Below are 13,224 nucleotides of genomic sequence, written 5' to 3'. Positions count from 1 at the left end.
AAGGAGCTTCTGAGGAAGTGTTGAAAGATGAAAAATATATCCTGTACGGTTCTCACTACCTGCTTCTCCTGTGAGGCACTGGACTTCAATTTTGCAAGCAATGCAACCCAGGCTCCAAAATGATGTGATAGCATGACAGTCTGGAAAATAAACCCTACAAACCCACAGATCCTTTGGCAATGCACTTGATCTTTAAGAGTTCCTAAAAGTCTAGGCAGGAAGGAAAGAATTAAGAGTGAAGAACATAATGGCTCAGTATCTGTGAGCTATACAGGAAAACTGCTGTGAAGGGTAAATCCAGCAACTGCAGTTCTTCAGAGAAACAGTCCCAATAAAGGTTATGTAATGTCCTAGTATAGCTGCAGAAGACTAAAACTACTTTTTTGGGTGCTGCTTGTTCACAGCCAGGTTGGAGCAATGAGAAAGAAGCTTCTTTCTATCTACCCAACATGTAAACTCCCTTTCATCCTATTTTTGGTTCCATTTCCCATCAGTCCCTTACCTCAAAGGTACCACAGCTGTTAGCCACACTGTATGCATCTGTTACCTCCATTGCAGACCTGTAATATAATCTCCTCTCCCTTCTTCCCTTGCTTTCTCCCGATAAGTGTTGTAAAGATACTGTCTGTGCTTGAAACAGCAACATGCTGGTAGGTTGAAGGTTTTAATTTTTAAAGCATCTTTTTGTTCTGTGATTTTGATTTTACACTAGAATCAGCCACATGCATCATCTCTTTCCAGTGTTGTTTGACATAAGCTTTAAGGTTAAGGTGTAACTTTTATTTTGAGATGAGTCTTCCATGTAAAGCAGGTCTCTTAGCACTTCCAAAATTGTTAGTGCTATCCTTCCATTCTTGCATCAGCTAAGAAGCGAAATAATTTGATAAATAGTGATCCTTCATGACTCCTAAGCTTACCTAGAGAGATTTTGAGTTTATTATTTCTTGGTTTAAACCAAATGTTTCTCCATTCCATAAGGATTCTTTATGGTCTGTTATCCTTCAGGTAACAAAAACTGAGCTACACAAATCAATTTACTATAATAAAAATCTGCCCTCTTCCTCTCCATCTACTTGAAGAGGTAAAAAAAACCCAAAAGCTTTTCAAACATCCAAATGATCCCCAAAACTGACATAGTGAAAAGAAGCTGGTTTGTCACCCAGGGCTGATGACTGTCTCATCAATTCTCAAAAAATAAAAGAAGCAGATGGCAGGAGGAAGGAGACAGAAAATAGCTTCCCATCTCAAAGATAAAAAAGAAGAATTTGAGATACACTGTGAACAGAGTTGTAAAATTGTGGGCAAAAGAAACACTGTGTGATTATAGGGGACTGGGAGAAACATTAGATTTCTCTTGGCACTTGCAGCTGTTTGAACAGGGGAGCTCCCAGCAAAGAGGCTGTCTAATCTCAGGAAAAGGGGGAAAAAAAATGTTAAACAAGATTTGCTCTAGGAAGTACCCAGTTGATGACAGAGGTTATACGGGCAGCTTTGCACAGGGATAGTTCCTCTCAGTGCTTCCCCAGGATAACGGAGCTGGAACAGCTGCTCCTCAGTAGGGTGCATATGGTGTTGGAACAGGATGTGCTCTAGATAGTGTGGGGATAAACAGTTGTCATGGAGCATCTTTTAATTCGAAGATCAAGCAAGTATCTAACATCCCACAAAGAGCAAATCCAAAGTGACACCCCTCTTTCATTTAATATCATTCATACAGCTGCCTTCAATAACCCAGGAGATGGAGAAGGGATTGTGACTATTCATTCCTCTGCCTTGCTAGCACTTTACCTTGTTGGGCTTTCTTGTGTTGAAGTGACTCTTAACAGTGTGTTTACATGGAATTGTTATATGTATATATATTTTTTTAATTGCTCTGAACAATTTGGTTCAGGCTTGCTCAATCCATAAATTTATTCCTAATGTATCTCAGTTTGTTCTCAGTACTCTCTGCATGTGCTGCTCAAGTAGCAGGACAACATGCCCCTGAATTCACCTCCTCTGTTCCTTGTGTTACAGAGACATTCCCCCAGGGCCCACAGATCTGCAAGTCTCTTAACAGCCATAACATCTCAAATTCCTGCTGTGTCTTAGCGTGATGTCTTTATCAGGCAAGCATGTAGGAGGCATACGGTGATGGAAGGCTTTTAGTCTCCATAAGACTTCACTGCCTGTACCTCATTCCTTCAGATGCACCTTTGATTCAGGGCAAATATATCCTTTTCTTTCTTTGTCATGAGTATACCATTTTTCTCCTGTTTTCTAGGCATCCAGTGAAGGTCCCCATAACCTTGAGCCTACAATGTTCCTATATTTCAGAGAGACTAACTATTAATGTTTGCAAGTCTTCTTTACTTGTCTGGAACTTTCTTTGGACCAAAGAATCCTAGGCTTTTGATTTCTATAAAGGCTCTAAGAAACTTGTGCATGTTTCCTGGGGTGACTTCAGTACATCTAACAGAAATAGTGGCAGATAATCCATAGCAATCAACAAAATCTATCACTATACTGGGAAAATATCTTTCTGCTGCTAAATAAACACAAAGGAGACCTGACATGTCTCATCAAGAATCATATCTGCACTAAATAATCCACATCTTCCTGGAAATTATTGAATTTTGTAATATCACACAGCAGCACCCTCCTCTTAACATCACAAATCTTTGACAGTAGGCCCAATACCTACTCATCTACCTACAACACACAGACTAGCTACTGACTGGTTGCAATCAAAAGCAGGCAAGCTTCCAGGTGGTGATGGCGATGTTTTGATGGTCATTGCAGCTCTGGAACAAGGGCTGCATAAAATGGCTTTTGTCATCTTGATCCTTTGCTACAGTTGTCCCAGTTGTCCAGAACTATCCTCTCCTATGATTGTGCTACTTATCAAAAGCCAGAAATACTCTTTCACTGAGTAAGTGTCTTCCTTTATTAGGAGTAATTGTTAACTTCTTTCTCCTCTGTTAATCATATCACCTTGGTACCAGCAGCTCTGTGGAAAAGAGAGTCCTGCCTGTCTGCTTAAATCCCAACAGAATTTTGCAACTGCTACCAACCAACATCCAGCTTGGATTCTGCCACTGAACACTAGTGCAGAAATATAGCTGGCAAATTTAATGGGTCCCTGAACAGAAACTGTGAACTGCTGCTTGACACAGTTGAAGAGTTCCTGAAATTTCCGGTAGAAATCCCTGAATACAAACAACATAAAATCAAGGTTGCTATAGGATAAATCTCTAGAATAATAATTAAGCTAAACTAATGTTCTGTTTTGTGGACAAAGGGACTAATTGAGAAAAACGCATTTCAGTCCATAGTTGAACATTGCAGTTAAAGCTGATGAAATAGTTTGCTGGTAACATCATCATATGGAGAAGGTCCAAAGGATTGACCAGGAAGCTTTGTTCTGCTATTTACCCTCAAACCCCAGCAGCTGAGATTTTAGGTGTGCATAGGGCATAGTCAGAATAGTTATTCATTGCAAACTGAGAGTTTCTTAACCAGCTTTTCCTTCAGTAACTCTTTTTTAAAATTTTTTTATCTGTCATTCTGTCTGAATGCAGGAAAATCAAGAAAAGAAGGAGAAAGCTGCAAAGGCTGAGAAAAGGAAGAAACAGCTTAAAGGAGAAGATGCTAAAAGGCTAAAGGGAGAGTATGGAAACAGCGGTACATAAACAAAAATTAATTCTGGTTTTATTAGACAGTCTTTTGTTAATTAGGAAGATTTTACCTGTTTAGCTGTGGCTGATCTAACACAATGAGAGTGATTTGGCCATGGATGTTGTAGTAGTCAAGCAGATAGTATAGCAAGACATCAATTTTCAAGTGCATGGGAATACCTGGAAGAAAACATGATAGGGATGTTAGAAAAAATCACTCCCAATGAGCAAGTTATTACCATTTTGCTTAGAGGCGGGTGATAGCCTGCTATTGCTCTGAATAGCTGTTGGAAGACTTTCAGGGATGTACGAAGTTGCACATACTTGAACTTCAAGCTGTGCTGTGTCACTGTGGTAGGCAAGTTGTGTCATGAGTTACTGTCACCACAACATTTGCTTTTCTCTGATTAGAGGTCTGATTCCTTAAAATGGTTATGCGTGTGCTTAAAGGAACATCTGTGCTTTGCTAAAGAACGGCTGATTGACATAAATGCAGAAAAGCATTTGCTGTGCTGGGCCTCCTGGGTGTCAAGCATTGCTAGTGCTAACATTGGCGCATGTGTGTTTTAAAATTTTATTTTGGCAAATACTTGTCATCCAGTTTTCTTGAAGATTTCAGCCAATAACATTTGGTTATGATTCTTGATTCTTCAGATCACCACTGCAAAAATAGCATTAGTAACTCTGAGTAGAGTTCATGTAAATATTTCACTTGATTCTCACTCCTTGGAAAACTGGTTTCCCATGTATCTGGTGTCTAAATAAAGGGCCTTCTTTTAGCTGCTCTTTCACAATTACTCACCTTTAGAGATACATACTAAAAATACGTAAAATTCAATGAAAACTGACCAAAACAAAGTTTTCAATATTGTCTTGACAAGCTGTACTGCAAATGTATTCTACGTACCTTGCAATCATAACATGCTTAATGTAAAGCTGCAGATTAAAATAATAAAACTTTTTGCTGTAAATACAGAAAAGTTACTTATTATATGGTAAAATAAAATTATAAAGCAACATTCAGCAGCTGTCAGGATTAAAGGTGTGCTTCAACCCTGTGAAAAGAAGGAGCACCAGACCAGAATAACCTTCTGCATTTCCAATACACAGTTTAGATGGAAATACCCTTACTTTTGGTCCTTTGCAAGAAGGTAGATTTAATTCTTGGGATATAAACTTAAACATAACTAAGCATTTAGACTCTGAATTATTTCTCAGTACTTATTTTAGAAAACTGTACGTAATACTGGTGACAATGAGAATCAGGCATTTTTTTAATTCTATTTTAATCTCTATCAGGATATGGTGACATAAATTACAGAGGGTATCAGATGGCAAGATGCTGGAAGTCAACATTCTTCAGACGATGTAAAACCTTGTTTTCTTTTTTCTTATCATATAATTAGCAAGTTATTTCCTGTATTTTCTGTACTTATTTTCTGAAGGAGGGAATGAAAAGACAGTAAATCTGGTGAAACCCTATTAGCATGTGCTAACGGGATTATCAAAGCCTGGTTCCATAAAGAATTAGGTACACCTTTAACTTCACACGTATCTCCCTTGGAGCCAGTGATACACAGCACACAGGGTCTCCTCTGCATAAATCTTTAAGGCACCAATCCTACAGTCTTTGAAGCTCTGACCTTAACTCCAGTCACATGCTCTGTCAGTGTCACTATCTGGTTTACCCAGTTGTCTGAGGATCATTTCTCTGCAGTTGACAGATCTGCTACGGACAGCACACAGCAGCAAAATCTCTCAGGGCAGGTAATAATCTTGCTCTCCTGAGGTCAAACAGAAGAGGTGAAGGTAGACGCACCCATCACTGATATATTAACAGATTACAAGGGAGGGCTTGCAGCTACTGAAACTGCTGAGAAATAAGCTGAGTCAGAAGTTCTTACCAAAATTCAAATGTATGGCATGATTAAGAAAATATAGCAATATCCTACTTGATTCCACATATTAAAAACCTCCTTTCTGTGAATAAAATTTAAGATAGGATTTCCAAAATAATTTGGTGGCAGGCTCCTGCTGATTCCAGGGACTCAGATATCTATGGGTTTTTTTAACTCCTCTGAACATGTTTACATACATATTTACAGTAAGGTATTTTTTTCCCCCCCTGCTTCATAATGGATTAAGCAACTATTCTGCTTTATTTTCTTCAGCTTCTGTTGCAGCAGTTTCTGTTACGGGACATTTAAATTCTTCAGGAGAATTGTATCAGATACATGCAAAGATCAATTCTATATGACATTTCATGAAAAATCTCATATAATATATTATAGTGCTATTTCAAGAGAAATAACACATAGGGGGTTCTTTAGCTAACCAAGTAGAAAAATGAGCTGCTGCTAATGGAAATCTGGGGACACAGCTTATGACCAATGTACGCAACAGAACAAAAACACTTAAGAAGAAAATATAGAACTATGCAGTTAAATATCTGGCGAGAATTTGTGTATAACACTCTAATACTGTAACTGCAGCAGAAAATAAAATGCTATAGAAAGATGAAGAGCAAGTAAATTTTGATGATCAGTACAGGAGTTCCACAGTATAACTACCATCGTTACTTAAAGAAACCAACTGCAAAAGCAGACCCTCAGTCCAATTTCTTATGTTGATATATTCAGGGTCAAATACGAGAGCTTTTCTTTGGTAAAATTCTTATTGTCTATACTTACAGAGGACTTATTCATTTGGCGGTAAGTAACAAACTGGTATATAATAAAATGTCACCAGCATAAATTGCTCTTGCAATAATAAATGCATCTAGTGCTTAAGAAATGGAAAAATAAGCAAATGTTCTGCTACTAAAAGCTTCCTGGTTACTGGGTTACTGTTGTATTGCTTGGATGTGCTTTTTAAAAGCATGTAAGAATGGTTTTAAAACTGTGTATTAAGGGTAAGTACGACTTTCAATGCAACTGCATTGTACTCCAGCGTGTATTTGTAATCCAGGATGTATTTCACTTTTGTATGTTAATTTTAGTAAACCGAGCTAAACAAATGTACCTGAATCTGTGAGGCTTATTAGTTGTGGTTTTACATCACATAGTAGCAAATAAGATCCTGAGTAACTGCTTTCCCTGTGCTGCTTGTGAATACAGTCCTGGTATTTTTATTTTATTTATTTTTGAGCACAACTGAAAGGACAAACTATCTGGCTCTTAATCTCTGAAAGAAGATGGTGAATACATGAGAAAAAGCTTCTTGATTGCATCTGGCAATGTAAAAGTTAAGCAGTTAATTCCACATGAACTCTAGAAAAATGCAAAGATTTTTTATTATTTTTTTTTTTTTTAAGCTTGACCCTGTGCCCTGGAGTTCAATGAGTTTGCCACAGTCCTTTTACTGGGAGTCTGGCAGACTTCAGGTCATGCTCTCACAGGCATAAAGGAGCATAACCATATAGCAATGCTCCTTTAATCTTTTTTAGAAATATACATCCCCCTGCAGAATCTCCAACTCCTTATATTAGCTGGAGAGGATTCAAATTGATTTCATTTCATTAAAACATGTTTTAAAATCTTTCCACAGGGTTTATGCAATCTTACTTCTGTACACATTATTTAGTCAGTTGACATAATGTGAATAAGTTTCTGGTTTTGCTATCAACTTGATTATTTTGGGGGCAGAGAAAGATGCTACATAATTCAACTGTTGAGGGCTCACCCAAGGATGCCAGAGACTAAATAAAGTTCCTGTTCATATCTCTAGTCAGGAAAAACAGATCTGAAGCAGTGTCTGTCACATCCCATCTGAGACCCTTAATTCCTCAGTCAATCTGCAGTGACGGTGCAGATACAGTTTTGTGGGGCATTTGCTCTAGTTTATACATTTGCTGTTCAAGAGAGTGGGACCTGGCAGAAAAGCAGAAAACCTGATGTGAGACCCCTCTCATAGCTTGACACAACAGGCTGAACCATGGGATAAATTGCATGTGCCCACTCACAAACATGTAAGTGATTACAGAGTCAGGTGGCAGCTGAGCAGCTCTTTTAAGTGATGCTTAAGTATTCGACCTGGGCATCTAAGCAGGTGAACATGTACTTTTTGAGGGTTTGGGCCACAGTCTTCAGAAAAGATCTACAGCACTGGGATGCACACAGTTAACTGTAAAGTTGGTCTAACTCAAAGCAGTTTATGTTGAATCATTTTTGCCTAATCTCTTCTCAGAAATGTCCAAGGACACAGGAATCCTGCAGCCTGGACAAGCTGCTACTGTGCTAAGACAGTGCTAAAATGCTGCTGTGCTAAGATGCTGCCCTTAGGAGTAGTGTTGGAGCAAAGCTGGTCTTATTCACAGCTTCCGTTTCAAGCTTAATAAAGCTTTGTATGTCTTCAAGTTAAGTCCATGTTCATCAGATCAGTTGGTTAGTCTAATAAAAGATGCAAACACTTTTCATTTCATCCTATCCATCACAGAGAAAACATGTTACCACTCTGTTTTAATTTGCAGCATCCTTTTACATATTTGGAGGCTGCTACCACCTCACTTCTGGTCTTTTTCCTAGACTAACAACCCCAGTACTTTCAGATGTTCACCCTGGGGGCTTTCCTAGTTCTTTCATCCTAGGGTTTTCCAAATCAAAAACAAGTGTTCATGCACTTGTGGCTCTCTTCCAGATTTTCTTCAACTGGATCTCATCTTCCTCACAGCACAGTGTTGGATCTCCAGCAGGGCGGTTCAGCAAGGTTGAGGAGAGTGAAAGGACATACTCCTGAATTTTACAGGTTGTTCTTCCATCTCAGCGTGATGTTTGACTCCTTTTGCAACCATGTAACATTTTGACTCCTATTCAGAGAAGCATCTTGGTCTCCAACACAATACTTGTCACTTCCAGCTTTGTGCCATCTGCAGATTCAATAAATGCACTCCATTGCACACTCCAAGTCTTTCATGGAAACAGAAAAACATGAACCTCAAACAGAATGTCTGTGATTTGCAATGCACTTTGTCCAAATAAATGATTCTTTACTACTCTCTGTGTGCTTTTGCACCTGTCATGGTCCACTCAGTGGACTTGTGATGGTCTGTTTACTATGACCTCAAAGCACAAAAAATATCAAAGCGACCACGCCAAGGTGTTTTGTTTTGATCAAACAGCACAACATTACTGTTTGCCCGTAAAGCGGCGTGCAATAGATAAAGTGACAGAAAGGGAAGAAAAGGTAAAGCAAAAAGAAAAGGAAAGAAGATTATAGCTACAACCACGGGTCCAAGGCAACCCTATGGTCCCAGGTCCAGGCAGTGTCCTGCCGGTCCGATTGTCGTGATCCTTGGTGGGGAAGATTTCCAAAGTTCAGTTGCTAAGGAGCCATCTTTTATGCCAAGCAACACACCTTGCTCCTCCTCTGGCCCATGGATTGCTGTCAGTCTCTATCTTCTCAAGCAAGGTTACCACACATGTCCAAAGAGGAGTCCCCGAGGCATGGTTTGCCTTAAAGGCGGGTAGCTTCAGACCAGGAGGTGAGTTTTTGTATTGTAATGATATTATAATGAAGAAAAGTTCACCTGAAGTTCAAGTTTTCTGGTTCATTGCTACAACAGTGGTTGTGATCCATCTTCTGGACAGCAGTTATGCGGCCTTATTCTAGTTGTTCCTTTCAATCCCAGGTAGCAGGGAACGGCACAGTACTCCTTGTACCATGCAGTTCTCTTCCCAGAGTACAATTGTTCCTTTCAGTCCCAGGTAGCAGGGAGTGGCATAGTACTCCTTGTACCATGCAGTTCTCTTTCCCAGGGTCTTTGTGTCTTGTTGTCCATGAGGACCACATTCCATCTCCAGGTCTCTGTTGGCAATGTTGAGACAATATTGTTCTCTTTGGACTGACTCTTACAGCACCATTTTGCTCTTTTTATCAGGGCTGTGAATAAACAAGTACCTGGTAAAAATGTAGTTCTGAAAAGAAATGGTATAGTTTTGGTTACTTTATTCTGCAGTAAATCTAAAGTGCACTGCTTTAATCATGTGGACATATTTGGCTCCTATTAGTTGCCTTAAAGTAAAAAGCATTGCATTTTTTTATCTGAGAAGGCAAATACTTGAAAGTTTTTCTGTGAAACTGCAAAGGTCAAGCATTTTCAGGAGAATTGGGTTTAATGGAAGAGTGCTGAGGAGCACGGAGTTCTTCTGAGAGGCTGATACTGATTACTGAACTAACGGTTCATTCCCTTCTTTGTCAGTACCCAGCACTAGGTGACTCATTAGGGCACGGGGACAACTGCATATCTGCAGCCCCTACAAGTCTCATGCCGCACTGCATGACCTCACTCTTAATTTCATGTATTACTCAATTGAAAAGTCAAGCATTTGCTTTTAACTGAACAAAATCTACCTTGAAGATTTTTTTTCCATCTCACACATCAAAATGGATTTAAATCCATTGATTTCAGCAGACTTGAGTTTGCTTTTAAATTGGTATAAGAAGAATAATGAATCCCTTCAAGTAATGAACTGCTTCATATTATTTCTATGCTGAATTACATAGTTTGAACTTTTATAAAGAGAAGTGTTCCCCTGGTTGATTAGTTTGCTTGCAAAGTGCTCAGTAATTTATGTAAAACTGTTTACAGAAATGGAAGCTTTGACATTGTTGGCACTGGAAAGAAAATACAGCTGGAGTTTTTGACCATCTCAGAATGACAGTGAATCTGACTACAGAAATGCTGAAGAGAACATCGAAAACTTTTCAAGTTTGCTACATCTGAAATAACATAAGAAAAAAACCCAGAATACTTTAGAATTCTTTCCGGCTATTAAGAGGAAAAGAAACTGCACCTTTCTTTGCACAAAAAACCCACAGAAATTTCCACCAAGCCAGTCACTTTGAAGATAAATGAAAGTTATTAACATATTCTTTGTGGCTAAGGGTCACAAAGAACCAATAGCTGAAAACACTGTCATCTTCTGTTAAAAAGGCTAGATTCTCTCCTTAAGCAGGACAATTTACATGTAGTCATATTAGGATGATTTGCTTTTTAAAAAAAAACAAAACACACAGATAAAGAGTAACCAAAAAGCAACCAAGCAAACAAAAAAAACCCCCAGCAGTAACATTACTCTGGGAAAAGATTTGACTTCCTATGCTAATAGAGGTACAGTACAATAGAGAGAAAAGCCATTCAAGAATGACAATGCTGAATGCCATGATAAATACGACTCTAGGATCCTCTCTGACTTCAAAATGTAGCTGTATGCAGCTTCTTCTGCAGACGGAGCATCAGGAACATGTATTTCTTGCAGCAAGGGTATTTTTATATTCTAGCTGTTTGGAGCTGACCCGCAAGCCACCAGTTTTGAGAAGAATTAATGTGTGTGAGAGGAGGGAACCAGTGACACCACTGCTACATTTTGCTGTCTTTGGTGGTCTTGATTTCAAATTGTAAAAACAACCATACACATAATGCCTGACAAATACTTATTCCACAACAAGATGGCACAATTTCTATTATTTAATGGACAAAATTATTTTGCTATTATGCAGCATAAAAAATCTGAAATATTTAATGGAACAGTAAAGAAAGCTTTAGAGGAAATTTTGAAAGACAATAGAAGCCAGAAGGGGAATGAAACTGGGGTAATGAACAAAAGGGACAAGCAAAAGTAGAAACAGATCACTCTGGCTTCGGCTTCCTTTACCAGTTATCAAGATAGACCAAAGCCAGCAGACATGGATTTCATTAAGACACCCAACATGGTACATAGTATGGGGTGAGTACAATTACAAAGGTGGCTAAGGTATCAAGTAAAGAGAATTGAAGTCATTAACAAGAATTTCTGTTGGATAGCAGGACCAGGCTATCTGCAAATGGTGGAGGAGATGATAGACCAGTGCAGAATTTTTTCAGATGAGGTCGGTGAGCTGTCAGTTCATGGCTGTGAAGAGAAACATGGCCATTGCTGGCTGTTCCCATATCAGATGGAACAAGTTCAGGTGTGACTGGTCTGGGATGCTGGGCAGCTCTAGACTGGCTGGTACCAGGGCAAGAAGCCCAAAGAGTTTGGTGTAAAGCCTGTGCTTGAGGAGTTGTGCCCAGACAGTTCATGAATGTTAGACCACAGGAACCAAATATCTTAAAAGACTTCACAGTAACCTTCCATCCTTACAAATGAAATAATGGTTGAAATAAAAGTAAAGTTTAAAATTCTATAATACAAAATTCTGAAACCCCAGCTGGAGGCTTGTCTTTCAGGCCATATTAGATCACATATGGCATGTGGCTGTGATTATATACAAGAAATGCCAAGTAGCTGTATTGTGCATGCAAAGTGTCAATGGCAGAAAGAGGTAGCAATATTTCAGTGTGTGAGATACCAAGTAGTGCAGTAGTGTGGGAGAGGAGCTGACTTTCATCGCATATGTGAAACAAGTCCAGGAATATTTTAGGTGAGGTATTTCCAGCTGAAAGGAGAAGACATTAATTCCCATGCGTGGACCATAGTGTACAATTCTAGCTGCCCATATTCAAGAAACATGAATCAAATTCAGAACAGGTGCAGGGCAGGCAGATGGGAACAACTAGCAAATCGAGAGCCAGTCCTTAGAGGAGAACAGTAAAAAATTTTGGCTTTTTTCTGCCAAACAAAACAAAGCCAGAGACTAGATGCAATTCCTTCTAGAAATGTATACACAGGAAAGGGAAAGGAAGAAGTATTTAAACTAAATGGCAATGTCAGCACAGAACATATGAATATAAATTTGCCAGAAAGCTGGAAATTAGCACAGGCTTCTCACTAGAACAGCTCTGGAACAGTTATTCAGTAGGAACAGCAAGGTGGTATATAATTTAGTTGACCACAGTAGCAGCGGAAACAAGTCTCAGATATTTGGAGCTCCCTTGCAGTCTTCTCTTCCATATTTATCACCTCCACTGATCAGTGCTAAATACTCAGCTGCAGCATACAGAGTGAAAATTTAAATTTTCCCTAACTCCTTTTCGTAGAGGAAATATTGCAAACACTAGAAATTAAGTAGAGCAAGTATCTACTCTGTTTGCCAACATGAATGCTTAACAGGTGCTGGAGTCTGCAGTATGTTCTATACTATTCCTATACATGCACATATGTATATGCATACATGTATGTGTATATGCATGGGTAGATGCTTGTGTGTATGGATACACGCACACATACAGAGCCCACATATGCATGTTTGAAATGGGCTGTACATTCTGCTATATTTTTATTTTTCAGGAGTGCACTCAAGTATTCCAGTATTTTCTTTCCATCCTTATAGCAGAGTAACAGATTGTTACAAGCACTTTTCTGCATTTTGACTGCTGCATACACAATGTATTTCAGTGATCTCATATATATCATGGCATCTCACCTGAGCCACTTGAAAATGCTGAATTTCTGTCACTTGCTTTCTTGGTAGGAATCACACGCATGCATTTGCTAGGAGGAGTGTGCAAGCAGCAGCTGGCGCAGTTGCCCCTGCCTGAATATGCAACCTGGTATGTTCTGCTGGTGTTTTGCTTCTCTGCATGCTTGTGCTGCAATGTGCGTGCATATATATGCCTCATGCTAACACAGTTGCATGTGCCTCAGGCAAG

The 13,224-nt window shown here is 39.1% G+C and overlaps 1 protein-coding gene across 1 annotated transcript in view; it reads left to right on the top strand.

The window, feature by feature from the left end:
• Positions 1-13,001, top strand: part of LOC308066684 (inverted formin-2-like) — a 30,548-nt gene extending 17,547 nt beyond the window's left edge. Inside the window, exons 13-14 of the mRNA XM_080394265.1 lie at positions 3,561-3,649; positions 4,956-13,001. Of these exons, the coding sequence (XP_080250391.1) occupies positions 3,561-3,649; positions 4,956-4,965 (99 nt within the window). The 3' untranslated portion in view covers positions 4,966-13,001. The remainder of the gene's footprint in view (positions 1-3,560; positions 3,650-4,955) is intronic.
• The last annotated feature ends 223 nt before the right edge of the window (positions 13,002-13,224 follow it).

The sequence above is a fragment of the Falco punctatus genome (genome assembly GCF_963210335.1).
Source record: "Falco punctatus genome assembly, chromosome: 7".
Taxonomy (NCBI): domain Eukaryota; kingdom Metazoa; phylum Chordata; class Aves; order Falconiformes; family Falconidae; genus Falco; species Falco punctatus.
Note: the sequence above shows the minus strand (reverse complement) of the source record. Positions and strands in the feature narration are given on the sequence as shown.